At 37.0% G+C, this 21,073-nt stretch overlaps 2 protein-coding genes across 2 annotated transcripts in view; one reads left to right on the top strand and one right to left on the bottom strand.

The window, feature by feature from the left end:
• LOC137183017 (novel protein similar to elongation factor RNA polymerase II (ell)) overlaps positions 1–9,221 on the top strand; it is a 30,811-nt gene extending 21,590 nt beyond the window's left edge. The window contains exons 6-12 of the mRNA XM_067589733.1: positions 341–465; positions 1,994–2,108; positions 2,770–3,226; positions 3,749–3,812; positions 4,307–4,478; positions 4,584–4,628; positions 5,579–9,221. Of these exons, the coding sequence (XP_067445834.1) occupies positions 341–465; positions 1,994–2,108; positions 2,770–3,226; positions 3,749–3,812; positions 4,307–4,478; positions 4,584–4,628; positions 5,579–5,689 (1,089 nt within the window). The 3' untranslated portion in view covers positions 5,690–9,221. The remainder of the gene's footprint in view (positions 1–340; positions 466–1,993; positions 2,109–2,769; positions 3,227–3,748; positions 3,813–4,306; positions 4,479–4,583; positions 4,629–5,578) is intronic.
• Positions 9,222–9,357: 136 nt separating this feature from the next.
• pex11a (peroxisomal biogenesis factor 11 alpha) lies at positions 9,358–14,132 on the bottom strand. The gene is made up of 3 exons (XM_067589738.1): positions 13,761–14,132; positions 13,449–13,564; positions 9,358–11,032 (listed from the first exon to the last, which is right to left on the bottom strand). The coding sequence occupies exons 1-3, from the start codon at positions 13,814–13,816 to the stop codon at positions 10,464–10,466; spliced, it is 741 nt and encodes a 246-aa protein (XP_067445839.1). The 5' UTR covers positions 13,817–14,132; the 3' UTR covers positions 9,358–10,463.
• Between the last annotated feature and the right edge of the window lie 6,941 nt (positions 14,133–21,073).

Here is a 21,073-nt window from a genome sequence, read left to right as displayed (position 1 = left end):
GAGCTGGAGGAAGCTTCCTGAAGCTGGCCAATCAGAACACAGTGGGATTTTAGGGAGTGGGGCAGAGGAGAGAGGAATCCAAAACGGCCTGTTTCGGAAAAAAAAAGGAACTGTGAAGCTGCATAAAGGGCCAGTATAAAATAAATAATGAGTTTTTTGAACTATGAATCATACAAAGCTACTCTAGTGGAGTCCAAAAATAAAAATATAGAGCTGGACATGAGCATAATAGGTCCCCTTTAACAATGTTTGGTGCTTTTACAGCCTCAGCTGATCTGTTTTCCTGAGGACTGTCCCCTTTCCGTTGCTTTATTAATATTGGGAATTATTGGTTTTTCAGGTTGGTAAGCTGAACCCTAAAGACCACAGCTACTCTCTGAAGGATGAGCTCTATAGACACGTCCAGAGAGACTGGCCTGGCTATTTAGAGGAGGAGAAGCAACTCATCCATAGGCTCCTTATCAGGTGGGTATCAATAAAACACAAAAATGAAAGTCATACAGACTCTTTAATGCTTTGCTCCACTGAGAGACTTAAAAATGTGTAAAACAATGTTCTACTGACTTTTTGAAAGGAATAGTTCAACATTTTGGGAAATATGCTTATTTGTTTTCTTGCCAAGCTTACTGCCTGGGGCCTGGCTGTTTCACCCTGGTTTCGATCTTTGTGGTAAGCTAAGGAAGTTATTGGCTCTAGCCTTGTATTTAACAGATACAAGAGCGATATTGATCTTCTCATCTAACCATCAGCAAGACAGGAAATAAGTGTATTTCCCAAAATGTTGAACTATTGCTTCAAAGTTCCTTTAGACTTTTAGAGACCCATTTGGGCAGATGACATAGAAAAGACTAAGGGATGGATGCATTTTGACAGTGTTGGCTTAAATACAGAAAGGCCACTGAATTAATGTAGAAGTCTGCTGTGATCATGCTGAAAGTGAAGCTTCTAAATGACTCCTTCTCTGCACTGATGAATCTCTTAATGGACACATCAAAGCAGAAGAAAATATTCCCGGCACTGTGTTGCCAAATAGCATTAGCATGGAAGGTTCAGAGTAGCAAGGCAGAGCTTTTCAGGGTGAGTTTCCTCCCTCGTACGTTTCCTCTGCCTGCCAGTAAACATGCAGGCCATGTGCTTCATGAGCATTTTGGAAAAAGTACAAGTCTTGTTGGCTGATTGCACAACCCCCTCTGTTCACAACCCCTGCTAAGTGTAAAAAGCTGGAAAATTGAAGTCATCAAATTGTTTGCCAAGTGTGATAAAACTGCGATAGCCTGTAAATTATCCTTTCTGGCTAACTCTGGCATATTTTGAGAAATGTTATTAATATGCACTATCCCTGTCAAATAAAGTAATAAAATGAAAAAAAAAAAATACTGTAAACTCTAGATCTCTTTTTCCTGTTGTTTATACTTGTCACAGTGGGTTCATCTTATTCAGGCTTTCTCACTACTGTTATTTAATTGATGTTAATGTTAAAATGGTTCCGAATTTCACACTAACTGTATGATTAAGAGAGCTGCGTAAATCCACTGGGAGGGGAGTGACTTGTTGTAGTGGCGTCTGTATGAGGAAGGAGCTGTAGGAAGCAGATTAACAGAGAAGAGGGTTTGGTCATACAGAGGTTAAATCTGCTGCTATTGTTCTGTTCACTGGACTGTGTTCAGTCTTTGTGGTTGCCTCCTGTAGATTGTATCACCAGAGACACAAAACAAAAAACATACCAGAGAAACATGCAAAAAGCTTTGATTAAATAAAAGTCTGCCCGTTTTGTGTTGTAATGATCAGTTATTCTTTGGAAAAACTGCCACTTCTGCCTTTTCTCGGAAAGCCATGTCATTATAGAAGATAATTGCTCATCCACTTGCTCATCATAAATCTGCCAAAGCAAGCTTTATGACCTACATACTCCCTCTTCCTGTTTAGCTTCACAGCCCATTTACCTCGCAGTTACTGTCCAACTGAAGGTGCTGTGTTCTTAATCTTTCTGCAGGAAACTTCAGCCACTCCACAGTAGCCAGTTGAAGAGTCCTCAGTCCAACCATTCATTCCACAAAACTCCTGGGGACTCTCCTTCACGACTCAGTCCTGCCAAGAGTCTCTCTGTGGTAATTATTCACCTTGAATGAATTGAATTTTCCCCTACTGCCTCTTTCTCAAAAACTGAGAATAGATAGGGAATCTTCTATTGCAGATACACATTTGAATAAAGCTATTTTTTTGCTAAATCTTTCTATAATTACATTAAGTAGCTTGAGACTAAATACAGCTCAGACTGGAATTAAAGGAATAGTTCTTTCCTGCCAGGAGTTAGATGAAATAATCGATACCACTCTTGTGTCTGTATGGTAACTTTGTAGCCGGAGTCTGCATCTGATTAGCTTAGCTTAGCTTAGCATGTAAACTGGAAAATTGTCGTTTTTACCCTTAATTTTTTTTACGGATTAAACAAACAAGATATACAGTGTTAATTAGTGAGCTTTAGAGATGCTTTAGGTGGATTTTCTTGTCTTTGGACAGAGCCAAGTAAGCTGTTTTCTCCTGTTTCCAGTGTTTTTGCTATGCTAAGCTAACAGCTGCTGGTTCTAGCTACATATGCTCTGTACAGACATGAGGGTGGTATTGATTTTCTCTTAAATTTAATCTAATTTAATTAGTCCTTTAAAGTAAAAAAATCTATTTATGCTCATGCTAAAGGCACTTTTGGCACATTGTGTAATATCCTAATCATGAATGCCAAAAAAATCACTGTGTTATTTTTACCTCTAGAAACGCCCACTGCCCTCGGATCCATCCAACTGTCAGACCCCCAAAAAGCAAAGACTATTAGACCACTGCTTGCCTCTGCAGTCGCCCTCTCATGGAGACTATGGGACCAATGGGGCTCATAGCTCCTCTAGTCACGGAAACACTAGTGTACACATCAAAATGGAGTTCGACAAAACCAACAATCATCTCCAGGGGTGCCCAAATGGTCTGTACTCACCGCACAAACTCAGCGGGTCATCTGCTGTTCCCAAACTGGAGAGGACAGGGCCAGCTCCTACTGCACCCAGCCCCAAGCCCCCACACACTGACAGCTCCATTTGCACTGACCAACAGTTCACCAACGGTCAACATAAAAAGAAAAGGTCCAAAAAGCACAAAGACAAGGAACGAGAGCGCTTAAAACCAGACTGGATAGAGACCAGTCCAGACCTGAAGCAGAACCAGGAAAATCTCAAAGGTAAATGGCAATAAAACTATAAAACTGTCTTCTCTGTAGGATTTTGTCACACTTCATGTATCCAATTGTGTTGTCATGAATCTGTTTTATATCATTTCCTCTGGCCAAGACATTATCAGCTTTCATTCAGCAGAAAGGAAAACATCCTCAAGTTTCAGGGTCCAAGGTTGAGTTACAGTTCTTGCTAGATGCCCACAAAAAGCAATTCATAGTTTCATTATAGAGCTCAGTGAGTGTTGTTAGGACTGTAACACTTTCTCCGGCCTCCTGTCCTCATCCCCGGTCTAGTCTGTTGATGATTGACTGTGGAACAGCTGGGTGACCTACGGTCGAACGAGTCAGCAGGCGGCATTGCCTCCTACTCTGGGCTGCTGACGTCACTGCCTGCCTTGGATCAGATCTCTTATCAGAGACAGTGATAAATGATTCTATCAGCCTTGATATGATGGGTGCATTATCGCATTTGCATTGACGGATTGCTTTAACTCTTTTTTTTCAATGTGTATGTGTTTTCTTCTACAGACCACAAAGGAGAGAAAACACCCGTCAATCGAACCGCAACAGAGGAACTGCCCGACTATTTATTGTGAGTTTTAATACACATTGGGTCCCCAATTGTTCATATGTTATATTCCCAGATACTGAAAGGTTTTCTGATTCAGGGATGAAGTTCAAAAAATTGTCACAACATCAGTGGGTCCACATGAGTTGTTGTCAATATCATCTGTCACTGGGGAGTTTAGGTTTCAGAGTCTAACCCACTGTTGTTGAGAAAAGAAACCGACTTGTCCCAAAAGGGTTAGGTTCAGCTTCAAAACATTGACATAAATAGAGGGAAGTAGAACACATGTCTAAATGAGCTGTCACAAAGCTTCACTGAGAATGACTTTGAAAACAAATAATCTTATGTCTTATATTTATACATCTGGTCAACACATCATGCTTTTGAATCAGTGACGTGTCAGAACTCTCGCTCCATCATTCTGCAGTGCCATCTACTGGAAGATGTAGGGAAACAACTAAAGACCACTTCTGCTTTTAAATGACAGCTTTCAGTAAGTTAATGTTTTCCTCTTTCAGAAAATACAGCACCATAACAGCAGTGGAGCAGCGTCAACAGTATAAAGACGACTTCTGTTCTGAGTATGACGAATACAGAGCGCTTCATGACCGGATTGGGGCTATCACAGAGATGTTTGTTCAGTTGGGCTCAAAGATCAACACACTCTCACCGGGAACACAAGAGTACAAGGTACTGTTAGCACCAGAGGCCTATGGCTCCATTTTTAGTAAAACACCAAACAGAAAACAGATCAGATGCATTGCACTTGTAACACCTTTTTTTGTATCTTTTCAGCTTATGGAGGACCAAATACTACAAAAGTACAAAAAGTATAAGAAAGTAAGAATTATTTAAACTTTCAATTTCAATTTCATGTAACACTTGGAGCATCATACATTGGGCCTCATGCGAGAACCACTTTTATGAACGTATTCATTCTTAACTTGCATGTACAAGGGATTTAAGAGAACTATATAAAATAAATTTTCTTCTCGGGAATGTACAAAATTTGCTAGCAGTCCAGGTCTGTTTTTACGAGTCATGTAGATAGTCTGCCTTTCTCATACTGCTTTAATATAAAATAATTTGGAGTTTAAATGTGTTAGGGAATCAACAAAGGAAAAAATTCAAGATTAAAATAGACGCAGATGTAAAATTTATATTCATGTGTGCATTGTGGCTTGCCAATGTACTGAAAGGTTCATCAGCAGCTTTTCTTTTTAGATTTTATTGGCATTAGAATTTTGACAATTTACAATACATCTCAGTAGTTGTTTTAATGTCACCTGAACTGGAATTTATTCTCTTGTCCATCTCCATGACTGTTATGTCCCCTTGACCATATTTTGGATGTCTAACTTGTCAAACCATTCCTTCTTTATTTCTTTCACGGTATGGCTTTGTAACATCACAGCATTGACTGCTGCAGAAATATTTTCTCATTTTTTGAGTAATACTACAAGCCTACTGACACAACTACATTTGCTACGTATTCATCTTGAAACTTGTCCAGAAATGGAGCAAAACATGTAGCCTTATATAACAATTTGGGAGTGTAGACTATGCTGATGATCATGTCTCAAGAGCACACCTACTCTATTCATGAACAGCGGCATTCGTGAGGTTGAAACAAGCAATTTAAGACAGTTTGCATACTTGGAAACTGAAAAAAGTAAGAGAAGTTTAGGATAGAAAATATGATAATGTTCTTGCATGAGGCCCATTGTGCTGGATTTTGATGTGTGTTACTGAAAGTTCACAAGTGCCTCTTTTCTTTTTCTCTCTTTTAGAAGTTTCCTGGGTATCGGGAAGAGAAGAAGCGATGCGAGTACCTCCATCAGAAACTGTCGCATATCAAAGGTCTGATCACAGATTATGACCGAGCACAGGAACTCTCCTAGTAACTGGCCTCTACCTTCAGCAGGGTGTAATATGACTGGACCAAAAGACTCGTACTAGACCCAAAGACTGCCCAGCTGGGTCCTAGAGTCGCTGAAACACTATTCACTTTACCCCTCCGAGTGTTAATGGAGTCGAGGAGCGAGGTTGTCTTTCAAAAATGAGCTAAGACCACTGACTCGTGATCAAATGTTGCCCTTTAACAGTATGGTTTTCAACAATGATTATCGCTGTAATGGCTGGATATTGTTCTGCTGTAGAAAAGGCCAGATGACACAGTGAAAGCCAAATCCATTTTTTCTGAAATGCAAAACAGATGCGATCCTTCCTGCCTAATTGCATTTTTATTCTATTCTTTTATCTTGTCAGAACTAAAAAGTGTGGATTTATAAAAAGTATTAAATTGATGGTACAATCAATCTTAGGGGAAACAAATGCTACTAAAGTCTTTATATTTAACAAACAAAGGAATCTGTTTATTTGCTGTGTGTTGATAGAAAGTCACATGTTGACACAACACATTCAATCACATTATTAATGAATTAGTTACAATAAAGGTCAGATAATGACAGTAATATGGTCAAGCCATAAATTTTGATTTCATCTTGTGAAGGCAACACAAAATTTGTCATCCATACAAAACCTATATTTCAGCAGGACTAAGACACTTCAAAGGTTTATCTCAGTGTATTACTACGATCACAAAATGCAGAACATGCATTTTGTGGATAGGACCAGTTTCTTTGGACTTTGATCATAAGGATTGTTATCATGTAGCTTTCTGCCATTGTCCTGTTCATTTCTAAGAAATGTTGGAATGCCACAAAACCACTCCTCCCAGTGCCGTCATGCTGGTTTCAAGATAGTGCTCGTGCACAATTAGTGTCAATTTCACCCACATGTAGCCTACCAAGAATTGCCTTTTCATTATGTAAGGAAAAAACATTATCAACTTGCGTTTTTCTCTCGTCTTGTGCTTACAAACAGGTTTGTTTTGTAAATGAATGACTACAAGTTGCTCTATGAAACACACTTTTTCACTTTACATGCAGTTTTAAAACCTTACGTGGTTTTTTTTGGTAATCAACCTAGTCCAAACGTTTTCATTTAGTATGATTCTGCTTTGGTTGAAGTCTTGATGATATTTAATATGGGATTTAGTTGAATGACGGTAATTCACTTCAGTGAGTGTTACATTTTGATGTTATTCTGCTGAATGTGATAAAGATGCCTTTCACAAATTGGACTGTGTAATTTTTAGCCCCACAGAGAAAGCGTGGGGAGGATGTCGGCCTGCTGTCGGCTAGGTCACTCGGTTCAAACCACTTTGGTTCAGTTGGGTGTAAGAAGCAGGCCGACCTCTAGGGGCTGCTAATGAGGCTTTTAGACTTTCTGAAATGATTTGTACCCAAGCAGGGACATCTGAATAACCACAACATGTATTTTTATTTCACCTTAATTAGCTGTGGCCTGAAGTAGAAGATAGTGATCAGATTTCAGTGTTCTCTCAACCTTTGCATCATGTAGCTGTACTCACAACTGTTGTCTTAATAATTGCTTGAAATGGGAAAATGAAGCTAATATTTGCCTTAACATGTATGTCAGACATTTCCAAGATTCTGGTACCCCTGTTTTGAAATGCTCTTCGTTTAACCTGCACAATTTAAAGTATTCTCACACTATTTGTTTAAATGTCTTCTAGTTTGAAGGAAAATTCAGTTACTGGATAGTTGTTCTGTTTTTTTTTTCTCTGTACATCTTAATAATGTTACAATTCTTCCTATTTTGTCTCTGTCAGATAATCATGAACTGTAGAGGAATTTAATTCACTGTCCAATCCTATCAAGCGCCACTATCAAAAGAAAGAATTATCGCAGAAATCTATACAAAATAATTGACTTTGCTTCTCTTGATTACTCAGTGCAAATACTGAGTGGGCTTACTGTCACATATTTAGCAGCTCTTTATGCATTTGAACATTTTTTCTTTCTGTATTCTGGGATGTTTGAAGGATTTGAGACTAGCATCAGTTGCTCTGTCTTGGCACATATGAAAGTTTCCAAGAAAGGAATATTTATTAGCACTGACTATTGGAAAATGATAATTGTAAGTCCAGATTCCATTTCTGAGCATTAAATGGCCTGAAAGCTTAAAAAAACAAAGCTGGATTCTTAAAGCTCTGGTACACTTAATGGCATGTTTTCATTATTCTGGCTGTTTGGATCTCTTCTCAGGACCAGACCTCTTACTCTTTTGATTCTTTTGGCAATACGATTTTGATGAGCTTAGCAAATGTGCTACATACTGTCGCTCCACCCAACTTGAGAAAATGTCTGATCAGTCAACATAACTGAAAACACCTGTGTTTTGTTTTGTTCTGGTACTGGAACTGGAAATCAACAGTTCATTTGTATCAGAAGACAAGAGTGCAAGGCCAGCTCAGAAACACAAAACAATTTATTTCACAAAGGAATTTGTTTTCATCCTAAACAGAAAGGTACTGACACATTTTTAAAAGTCATGGCAGGATGGAAATGTCTACAAAATACTCTTTAGACCTTCAAAGAAACAATTTAAAGAAAGAAAAATCAGATTAAGGGCTTCCCATTTACCACTAGAGTGATACTGATCAACTGTACGCTAAATATGTAATCAGACAAACTGCATCGTGGGGAAAATATCAGTAATTGTAAGATGATCATCGTACCAGTCGTGTTAACTTGTTGTTTTTGGGAAACCACACCCTTGGTGAAAGGGGCTTCTCAAGTGCTAACTGTGATGTTTTTTTACTGTTGCAGGAGCTAACTACTGGAGGTGCCTTTTCATTCAGAAAGCAGAGCAACTCTGCATGTAACTATCATTGGTATTCTGGAAAAAAGAACTTGGGCTAGCAGTATTTACACAACTGTAGTTTCACACTGTTGCCACTATTCAAAGTGCGTGGAGTTGATATCAGATTCCTTGTATAAAGTGTAAAAAGTACAGGGACATGATATCATATTTAATTAGAGCAATTTTCCAGTTATGAAAGTTTGGCATTTTAAAAATGCAAGGTTTTCCAGGACACCAATTAAACTGCATCTAATGTTAGCTACTTACATACATGTATGTTTGAAAGAATGGCCTGGATTTTATTTTTATTTTTTACTTGCAGCCTAGCAAACTGTTTCCACATGTTTCTTACAGGTGCGCTTAATTGGTTTGTTGGTACTGGAAAAGCAAGTCCTAAATGGAAATGTGAAATCAAACATTTTGTCTATTATAAATCACTGCAATTGATCTACCTAGGAGAACAAATTTCTTTATTTATTGCTTTGTATGTGTTTGTTCTTTTATGGGATTCGTCTTTGCATAGTTTGTTCATTCTTTTCACAGCGAAACTCAAAGTATGGTGAAAGGGAAATGGAATATATTTTTGCAATTTTTGATGGTGGATGCTTTATCACAATGTCATCCTCTTGAGAAAAGCTTTCAGAAAAAAAATGTATTGTTGTCTCAGTAAAATTGAAAATAAAGCTCTTTTCAATTTGACAATGTGCCATGTTTCCCCAAGAGGGCAGCGTTACTCTTCTGATAAACTGAACAACTGTTTTCCATTCATCACTACACAGACAGCATTAAATATATGAATAAGTTGTTTGTTTGTTTTTTTTTAAAAAAAAAAAAACACAATTCTAAATTATTTTTGTTTATTATTAAGTGTTTTATTAACATTTCAATCAACTGTGACAGTGAAAACATTAACTCATCTGAACTGCAGCTTTTAAGACTGAAGCTGTCGTATTTAGTAGAGGAAGTTGGTAGTTTCTGTGTCACAAAGTTCAAAAAACATACATAAACACACAATTACCAGACAACATGTTAAGAATGTAATTGTAAACACATTATTTAGGTGGATTTGCTCTTAAAACTAGTAACACATTTTGCATAGTTTTTATTTATTTATTTATTTTACAGTCGCAGGATTTTGTACTCAATCAATTCTTTACATTTTTCTTTAAGTTAACATAATTATAACCTGCTGAGTGTCAAAGTCCAGACTTTGAATGGCATTATGAAAAATAAATAACGAGAGGGAATCCCTCAACCCTCTGAAAGAACTTTTGGCTGAGAAGCAGCTTATTCATCACTTGAATCGTACAAGTAAAACTTTTAGCAGCATTTTATCACAAAATAGAGAGCAGTGAAAGACGCTAGATTTAAGATGACTACGCCACCCAGAGAGCAGTGAAAGACGCTAGATTTAAGGTGACTATGCCACCCTGATTAACAACTGAAGTTTTTCTAAAAGAAAGGTGCATCACAGCTTATATCAGTAGGAAGCCCTTATTTTGCAAATACAGTAGTTAGAAAATTGCTGGTGTGATGGACTGTGTGGTGCTGGAGAAGACAGGGATGCAAACAAAAATATATAAGGCTACTATAAAAACCTGATTTGCTCCCTTTTACCTGGTGTGTAAGTCCATAACTGGTCCCCATTGAATGTCAAGTAAAATTTGTGTCTATTTCAAAAGATCATGTTAATTTTTTTTCCCCAAAACAATTCAGTTAAGTCATTCTCGACACTTGCAAGCCTTCAGTTATTGCTGGCTTGTGTTTGTGTGAAACCTAAATGCCAAGTAAAGCATTGTGCTGCTTAATTACTTTGTGCACCGGGTAAACACCAGTTAACCACTATTACAGCTCCAGCTAGATGACACTAAGTCGTTTTACAAACCAGTATGTTGTCATAAACCTTTTTATCTGCAGCTGGTCAACCTATAATAACCCTCATTATCATGGTTTGATTTTTAACTTGGGCTGTACGAGGGTTACAATCCCAATCAGTGAGGATATCAGGCCACAAAATCCGACCACTCCTGCATTCGACTGGTATATCCCCAACCTGTCTAAAGGGATGGTGAGATCACAGATATTTTTCACTGCGTCCAAGGCAACAGCGGGATGTGATTTTAGGCTCTCCAACAGCAGAAAAAGAAAAGCATCCAGCTGGGGAATGACAACCTCAGCTACTTCCGGGCTCTCATTGAGATGCAAATCCATTTTCTGTTTAAAGTGTTTATCTCTTGCTCTCTGTACCATTAACTGGGCGATAACATAAACATCTCTGGTCACACTCATAACTAGCGAGAAGAGGTAGAAGCGAGAGGCACTTAGACTCCAACGTTCCTTGTCGATATCACGGATAAGGCCGACATTTCTGGCCCAAAGTACATTGTCACAGATAAAGTAGAGGGCGCGGTTGATGTTGGCCACAGTAAGGCACAGGCACAGCACTCGGTCAGAGAGTTGCATGGTTCGCTTAGCAGCCTCAATGGAATTTATTGTATTTCCCAGCCTGAACACTGACAAAAGGAGGAAGAGAAAAGAGGATATTAGAACAGAAATCTTAATATGAAATGTCAGACCAACATTTCATTGTGGCAGAATACAGTTAAGCTACATTTAAACCAAACTACAATTTTATCTGATTAAATTTGTCTCTCTGAGGGAAAGAGATCATTGTCATCATGTGCCTATATACTGTAATCTATTCTGACTCTTTCTTGCATTCTTTGCTATCTGAACCCTTCAGAAACCAAGTTATTGGCATCATCACAAGCCATTGTCACAAGTCAATTCACCTCTTACAAGCTGTTTTAAACTGTGAGACCAGCATGTCTCTTTCATCCACAATTACTCAAGCCAGGCAGCCCAGGCATAGAGGCAGGAGAGCCCTGTGGCTACAGCTCTGATGAAGAGAGGAGATAATTAAGTGGCACACCAACAGAGCCTGGCCTAGTTCTGTGGCCCAGACTTGGCCCTGATACAGTTCTACTGCAACAGCATCAACAGGGACAAGGTATTGCCTGACCCTGCTCTAAGGCAGCACCTTATCCTTCATTTTCATGTCAGTCTCTGAGATTTTAAATTCATATTGAAAGCAGAAATTGTGAAAGTTCAAGAAGTTTTAAAATTCACCCTAGGTTGTAAAGTACAGCTACCTATGAGCTGTCAAGGCCAGTCGTACGGTCATTAGTGTTACAGCCACAGTTGGAAAAAAAACTACAGAGTTCAGAAAAAGCGTTGATTTATTGGTGGCATCGTATATAAAAAGTTTACCGCAGCATTTTATGGTGGAGGAGGGTCCCCTCCCCTGAAATGAAAACCACCTCCATCACGAACATCTTAAAAATGTTTACAATTTCATGAGATAAAATATTAACCTTCAGTGGAAAAAGCTGAGGTGCTTTTTCACACAGCAAATGCTATTTTTTTAAATTATTATTTAGAGTGTGGCTAATGTTTATTCTGTCATCTATTTAATGAGACAAGATATGTAGTATCCGGGTGGCTTGTTAAACAACTCCCTGGGGTAAAATCTAGTGTCGCAGCAGTAGGGTTGAAACTTATGCAACAAAGTTTTGCATTTTGCTAACTTCAGACACACATCCTTCTTTAGTTTCATCATTATATAAAATGTCACAACTTTTGCTGACTTTTAATGACTTCATATAATCTTCAAAAACATTTGCGTGTACATGTTCAAATTGTAAAATTTTTCCCTGATTTTCATGACCATGGGAGCCCAGTGCTCTGCAACATGTAACTGTTATGTGAAATAACAGTAAATAAAAGTAGATGTACTTTACCAGTAAATTGCCCTTATGATGAAAGTGGTAGGTTTAATCTATTACATTAAAGAAACAACATTTCCCAGAAAAAAGGTGTCAGTTCCAACATGATTTTCATTAAACGGGTGAGATTATTGAATTACTGACAACAGACTGGGCTTTATGGAATGTGGAGAAAGTCAAACAAGTAAAACTGTGACTCAGCTGCTTTCTCGTTGGCCTTAAAGAGTGGGCCGTCAAGAGCTAATACTGACCTTGTTGACGAGATATTATTGTGTTTACAGAGAAAATCCGCAGTAAGACAGGGTTTTTGAGGGCAATGAAACAGTGGAAAGAAAATTTCAGATCATTATGAGGCAGACCACGGTGTTATGATAATATTATGCAAACGTCAAAGGGATGGACTAATGGAAAAGAAGGGAGCCTTTTTTTCCATTGCATTTGTGCACACAAGACTATAAAATGGTGAATCTGGAGGATAACTTAATTTGACTGAGAGTCAGCAGAGTGGCTCACCACATTATTAACAAAGTAGTGGGAGAGTATCCAGAAAAATTTTGTGAATGAGGCTGTCACAAGAGACAGAGGGTTGTAAAAATGGAGAGCTAAATTAGTCAAATTATTTTGTTTACTGACAAAATGATCCAACAACAATTTTGATAATAAATCATTTATCAGGCAAAAATGACCAACATTTGCTGGTTCCACCTTCTCAAATATGAGGACTTGCTGCTTTTCTCTGTTTTATAATATGGTAAGTTGATTTTGGACTGTTGATTTAACAAACACAAGCAATTTGAAGGTGTTATTTTGGGCTTGGGAAACTGTGATGGACATTTTTCAGTTTATAGACTAAACATTGATCAAAAAAAATATCAAGGGATTAATCAATAATGAAAATATTCATTAGTTGCAGCCCCATATGGTTCAGTTAATTAAGGAACTCCTTGTTTGTTTAAAACTTGGATGTGTCAAGATACATATCAGACACTAAAAGAAGAATTTTGAGGGTAGAAGCAGAGGATATAGAAAATGTTTTTAATTTTATCTATTTATCTGCAGAACATGCTGAACAGTGCAACAACCTTTACTGTACCTTTTCAGTTAAAAAAAAAAATCTTAGTAACGTTAATGCAGTTATACTCACATTTACGTCCAGCACTCATGTTGGCTTCCAGACTTTTAAGTTTTGCCACCAAGTCCTTTGTTTCTGGGTTGTTTCGGAGTAAGTATCTCGACAGCGCACATGCATATTGGGTTGCCCTGAAATTAAAAAAAAAAAAAAAAAGTATTTAAAGAAAGAAGTAGAGGGGGGTAGAGAAACTTTGCTCTCTATCAATCGATATCTCTCAGCTCGTACTGTCTGCGCTCAATACTGTAACTTCACGTCACTTTCTTCTACGAATAAATGAACCAACTAGTACTTAGAACCAAGTCACAAATATTCCAAACAACTTACCTGAAAACACGGTCCCTTCCTTGACTTTGATTTGTAAATTTTACAAACGCGTCCATGGCTGAATCCAACGAGAACAGGTTGTTCTAGTTAGCTTAGGCGGAGGTTGAGTTGCTCCTCGTTGAAACACGGAGACACGTTAAAAATCGTCGCTACCGTTGGCAGATTGTCAGTTACTTGTTTTCAGTTTAAATACCGTCAGCAATGGTGGTTCCTCTAATGTTGTCGATTAAAATTCAAGAAGAGACTCGGGAATTTCGAAACTTCTTCCAAATTACATTAAGCTAATTTCCCAGTCGGTTGTGACGGTACATGTGTGACACCTAAACTTACTTGTTTCACTACGGATATCTTTACAAACGGACCAAAAAGACGAACGGATTTTGTGGACGGCCCAAGGTGTTGCTATCGGTTTCTATGGCAACTGTGAATTTAATGGTCGCAGAAAGTTCACAAACATGATGAAAATGACCATTATACAGTTTTAATGGGTTCAGTAAAGCCACAACAAGGAAATTATGTAAATTTAAATAGTTTGCTTGCTTTTTATGTAAATTCCCTTTCCACCATAGCAGTTGTTTTGACTCTTTTATATGCAAAATATTTAGTTTTAAGAAGGCAAAACACCATTATAATTGTTGTATTTATTTGGACAATGTACAGTTTTAAACATAAATGTTAACATTTGATGTACTGCACCAGAGTTAGCTTGAAGCTAATTTTCATCTGCAGTCCCTTACAATTAAAACATATATCAGCACAATAACAAACAGTACAAAGCAAAAAAACACACAGGACACATTATACAAAATACAAGGCGGAAGGCGGAAATAATACCTTCTTCTTCAGTGTGTTCCGACTTCTGTTGGGGAAAAAACTTCTGTGTTACCTTTCAAAAGAAACCAAAACCATGCATGTACTCCAAATGGTTCAAGAGCAGTTTTCAATTTACTTTGGGTAAGCCTGGGACAGGCGTTTTAGCCTAATTTTACAGGAATTTACAGGAGTGGTAAGGGGTTAAGTACAAGAAAATGCACGTTTGTCAAGATATAAAAAAAACAAATGTAGACAATGCTACACAAAAAGCTTACTGTAAACTAGCTACTGATTACCACCGACATATCAAGCCCATAAAGATGTATTACAGGGACTTTACAGAGAGTTTTTGGGATGCTTGGAGGAGAAATTAACGTTTGCATACACGATGAAAAACTGTGATATATGTACCTACATGCTTTAAACGGAAGGGGGCAATGTGGCAATTCTTAAACGGGTGCAGTCATAGATAGTCCAGTCAAAGAATCCGTTTTTTTTTTTTTTCAACTTTTGCTTTTATACCACGTTTTCATGTTGGACTTTCTTATAATAGTTGGGACTTGTGGTACAGTGGTAGCCTACAGAATAAAGATAGTCATACTTTGAATAAACTAGCTTATACTCAAAGAAGAGGATATGTCTTCACATCTAGAATGATGGATTTAAGACTATATGTTGAAAAATATATACTTGTAATTATTCTTAAAACATACAATGCTAAGATAAGATACACTTTATTATCCCCTCAGGGAAATTTATCTCGGGCTCAGCATTACTGCATCACAAAACATTTATCTCCCAAACATACTTACTTTCTTACATACCTTACATCACTCATACAAAAACAAACAAACAAACAAACAAAACACAATAAAACCAATGGCATTGATAAAAATCACTACAGCTTATAATAACAGGAAAGTAATATTGCACCAGTATTGTACATTGTAGTAGGATATTGCACGTTCAACATACGACCAACAACTGAAGTATTGCACATGTTAGTGTACACATTAATAACTGATGATTACAATGAACTGTTGGTTACTTATTGTGGATAATGATGACAACACAAGTTTGACACAGACATTTTTCTGACCTACTATTAGTCAAATAAGCAGGTATTTGTTTCCCAAACGTCATAATATTCCATTTAGCAATAAAAACATTTTTAAAAAAGTTGAAGCTTTTGAGATTGGCTGCATCTTCTGACAATATAACAGTAAAACGCTCACTCAGTAAGGATCATTAAGGTTAATACAATCCACTATTCCACCACTGCCAATTCAGCCCCTGCCACATGGCCCCTGTCTTTCCAAAGGCAGAGATTCATTTCTGTATATGACTCATAATAATCTAATATCTGAGCAGAGATTAGTGACAGTTCACATGAATTGAATGAATGAGGCTCTCTACTGTGAACTGGGGGCTCACAGCTTGCATGTCTAAAGGTTGGAGGACAGCCTATATTTAACTTACATGCACCATTTTCAGTGACATCTCCAGTGTCCCTCTTTTTATATTATAATAAGGGTAAAATATTACCTGCCAATCAACCACAGAGGGTGACTGCTATTGTCCCAGCATGAATGGCATCCATAATCCGTATTTTTCAAGTCTGATTCTTTACAGTTCAGATGGCTGGAAAGGAATTTTTAATGGTCATCAGAGTGTTTGTTATATATTGTTTTAATGAAAATGATCATCAGCTTTAATTATTTCACATTTGTTCCAGAGAAATCATTCACTGTTGTATGTCGTGTGGCTCAAATATACGACGATACCCATGAGCCTCAGTTGCTGTTGCTATTGCGACCATTGAACCCTGGATAGTATAGACTATATAGCCAAAAAATCTCCGGTCCCCTTTGTCTGGTGAATACCTCATAATACTCCAAAACTGGATTAGCTAGCTAACATTGAAAAGTAATATTGAAATTAAATAGTTTTCTTGTGACTCAAACACAACTGGGAGAGAATGAGAAAAGTCAGCTAAGTTGAGAGGTAGACACTGGTGCCTAAACACTTTAGAGGCTTAAGTTGGTCATGTGCAACCCCTCAAGTCACCTCCACAGAGCAGCTGTGAAACCATGAATACATTTTTTTGAGCGCCACAACCCCACAAAATGACTCATTTTATTATCAGAGTTTGATCCATTCAGTCCAATAGCATTTGGAAAGTCTAGAAGAGCCGCACAATTAAATTATTTTATCCCAATTCAAGTTAGCTCAGAGCCAACCAGAAGGTGATTTTTTGGCTCTATGCGCCTCTGAGCAACTTTCATAGAAATGAATGCACCTCCATCTTTGGTTTGAAAAGGTTTGAAAAATACAGAAGGTCGTTTAACAACACTTACCGCTGTTCTTTAAGTATCTCCACAATCCTCCAAGACTCTTTTATCCATGTAGATAAAAAAATATTTCTTCTGCTGCCTGAGTAAAAAAATGTTTTAACCTTTTCATATTTCAAAGAGAGCTGGAAATGATACATGTCCTTGCTCAGTTTTTGTCTATATTGATGTTACTTTCTATGATTCCATATTTTCATTTGGAAATCATTTTCTTTTGTTGCACAAAACAAGCAATGACATGTCATTTTTGGCTGTACGTGAGAGCAGGGCTGCAACTATTTTATTTTCATTATTGATGAATCTGTTAATCTATTATTTTGTCAATTAATCAAAAAGTTGTTCGGTCCATAAAAGGGTGAAAAAAGTCATTCACGGCTTCCCAAAGCCCTGGTGATGCCTTCAAATGTCCTGTTTAGCCCACAACGCAAAGATATTCAGTTTACTGTCATAAAAGACTAAAGAAACCAGAAAATATTCACATTTGAGAAGCTGGAATCAGAGAAATCAGATTTTTTTCTTAAATAATGACTCAAAGCGATTATCAAAATAGTTGGTGATTAACTCAATAGTTGGCAGCTAATCGACCAATCATTGCAGCTCTGCATGAGAGACACAAACTCGGACAATGATGCACATAGCCTACTTTCAGTGCTTCCAGTGCTTCAGTGCTGCCAGCTGCTTCAAAATACATTTTTTTTATATTAGGAGGTGCTGTCATTTCGACACTGGTAGTTTAAATGTATGTCTAAGAGATAAGACCCAGGAAATGTATCCATATTTCTGTAAAAATTACTTTGGTGCTGTCACAGCAGGCTAAAAAGCTAATCTCCTATTTATTGGCAAAGAAGCAGCTCCAGAATCTATTATTTGACAACAATAACAAGAGTTTCTCTCTCTGGATTCTTGCTTTGCGAGACAGTTGTGCTTGTACTGTGAATTTTTATCTTTTTACACTTCTGCTTCAAGGTGTTGGACTTCAGTGGTTGATTGATTTATTAATGTTAGGTTGCCTCAATGGGGTATGAAATCACACAAGGCAGTTGTGGAAAAATCAGAAAATAACCTTTCATTTCAGTTAAAACTCTGAGCAAGATTATCTATCCTCCTTATTATTTTAGTATTTTTATATCATAACTACATCCTTTATCATCTTTAACCTCTATCTTCGGATGTTTGCTGCTCTGATGATCCAATTTTCCTGTGAGGCTAAATGAACAAGCTCATCAAGTTAAGGCGTATAGAGTTGTTAAAGGATACTTTTCTTGGGTTGATGTAATACCTAATTTTCTAGGTCAGAAATACTGTATGACACCCACTATTGCAGCAGTTCCAAACAATAACAGCATGCAAGCAGGTTTTGACTAGCGTGGGTTTTTCTTATTGATGTTGCAGATAGCGGATATACTTAGAAAGATTTTCCGTGATTATCCAACAGCAAAGTCAAGGTTTACCAGTATAATAAGTCTGATATGCAGTCACAAAGTGGACATACCCTGCCATGTAATGGGATCTAATTTGAAATAGCTTTAATCTGTGCAAACTAAACAAAACAGTTTTGCATAACAGCCCAATTAATTGCTTTGTTTGTGTTTGTGTTTATTTTAAGTAAAACAAAACAAGAATAACAAATAAAATGAACAGTAAACATATATTGCAAACTCTCATAAACAACATAAATAAACAACATAAATAAATATTACATGTTCAAAAAGGAGTAGGAAGAAGTGCACACTCACATGGTCTTACCTCTTCTTTATAATTCAAACAATTAACTCAAAAATTATCCTATATACAACTCACAACCACCTACTCCACTGCTATTATGTACAACCCAAATATCCACCCAGTGTCAATCAGATATAGTTTAGACAGTTACCTCAACATTCATCCTACCAACCCTTCCTCATCACTATACCTCTTCAAAATTATTTTTTGTGCACATTCTTCATTGATTTATAATTGGATTTTGCTTGAGTTCTGTACCCAAACCATTCCACAAATTTACCCTGCAAATTGAAATACACGTACTCTTCAGAGTGGTATGAACTAAATTAAACTTTTCTCTTAAATCATAACACCCATCAGTGTCTAAGAACTTTTTTTGTTACCTGGAAGTAAATTGTTTCTTGCTTTATATATTATTTGTGCCCTCTTGAATTCTACAAGATCAATGAACTTCAAAACACTGACTTTAAAAACAACATGTTAGTGTGTTCACAATGTCCTACATTGTTAACTATCCTTTTAGCTCTTTGTGTAAGTTGCTTTTGTACATGTTACCCCAAACCTCCACACAATAATCCAGCTACGGTAATACAAGTGAACAATACAGAGTGTTCAATGCTTTATGATCCAGAGTGTGTCTTGTTTTTTTCGTAGAACTGCAACTCTCCTTGCCAACTTTGCTCACACATATCTTATACGAGGTTTCCAGCAGATTTTGTGGTCTAATATCACACCCAGAAATTTATTTTCATACTCTTTCTATGTTAACAGTGTCTACCATCACTTGTGTGTGTTTGTTTTACAATTTCCAAACAGCATAATCTTTGTTTTGTTCAAATTTGTTTAAGTCAAACCACCATTTTAATTAACTAATTTCTGTTGTGATCACCTCCAAAAGCTGCTGTGAATTCGCCCCAGAACAAAAAATATTTGTGTTGTCCGCAAATAAAACAAATTTCAGTATTTTTGATACTATACATATTGATACTCTGTATCTGTCATTTATGTAAAAAATGAACAATTTCAGGCTTAATACTGACCCCTGAGGGACTCCACAAGTAATATCCATGCATGTTGATTTATCCTCACCTATCTTTACAAATTGTTGCCAGTTTATTAAGTAGCTTCTCAACCAATTCAGCACAATCCATCTAATACTGTACCTCTCCAATTTATCTAGTAATATATCACAATCAATGGTATCAACACCCAGTGCATACTTTTTGTGGTCTATGGAATTAGTCATTTCTTCTATTAATTCAGTTGTTGTGCATCATAAACAAATAAGCCATCACTGAAATGGAAAATGACCTCATTCTTCAGAAATGAAGAGAGGCAGCTCCACCAGTCACACCAGCAACAATAAATAAATCATGAAAAGAGCTTAAACGATGACATCTTATTTCAAAGTTACTGATGACATTAGTCTGTTGAAGTAATGAAAACATATAGATTTAGATACAAAGTACTGAGCTGACGATGTTATAATATGCACTACCCTGTTCTACTGCATGTGATTTAAGCCTTGTTCATTACATCACGAAATGAGGGATATGTGAAAGGCAGGTTTGGGTGAATTTCTTGGTGGGCTTGGTTAGATGATTACGATTTGATGCAATACTTGGAAAATATTGTGGACTTCTAATATATTGTGTCCACTGTCAAGGGTTTGTCCACAGCCCATGTGTCAACTACCAAATGAGCTGTCAGAAAATCCACATAATGATCCCAGTATCATGAATGTGTTTTAAAGTCAAGCTCAGATGTCGTGTTTCCAAATCCCCTGAGCTCTTTGTAGATGAGGTCAATCTGTATTGTAATATTAGCTGGACTCATTTCCATAGAAGTGAAGCCATGGCAGTGGTGGCCAGGGGTAGTAAAAGTGACCTTGACAGAATTTCTTATGCATGCCCCCTTTTGATAAACATTTTCTCATATACCATATATCTTCAATTATATTTTAATTTTACAGAATCAATGTATAACCTATTTGAAGAAAACTTCAGAGTAAGGCCTTGGACAACATTTCAGGTTGGCCTGTCAATCAATACATTTGCCATATACCTAGTTACCAACATTAAACATTTGGTAAAAGATGAGAGGACTTTCAGAGTGTTTGTATGGACTTACAGTGTTTCCACTGACTTGCAAAGTTAATTTTGCAATCAGTTCTTAAAAGAATTGGGTGAAAAACAGAATTAACAAGAGGTTTAAGATATGTTTATCTTTGTAGAGCTCAAATGATCGGTCAATTAATCAATTAGTTGATAGTCAGGAAAATAATCAGAAACAATTTTGATAATTGATTTATCATTTATTCATCAGGCAACATTTCCAAACATTCTCTGGTTTCATCTTCTCAAATATGAACATTTAAAGATGTCTTTGGTTTATATGGTTCGTAATTGACTTTCTTTGGGTTTT

Source organism: Thunnus thynnus, chromosome 5 (genome assembly GCF_963924715.1).
Source record: "Thunnus thynnus chromosome 5, fThuThy2.1, whole genome shotgun sequence".
In the NCBI taxonomy this organism is placed as follows: Eukaryota; Metazoa; Chordata; class Actinopteri; order Scombriformes; family Scombridae; genus Thunnus; species Thunnus thynnus.
Note: the sequence above shows the minus strand (reverse complement) of the source record. Positions and strands in the feature narration are given on the sequence as shown.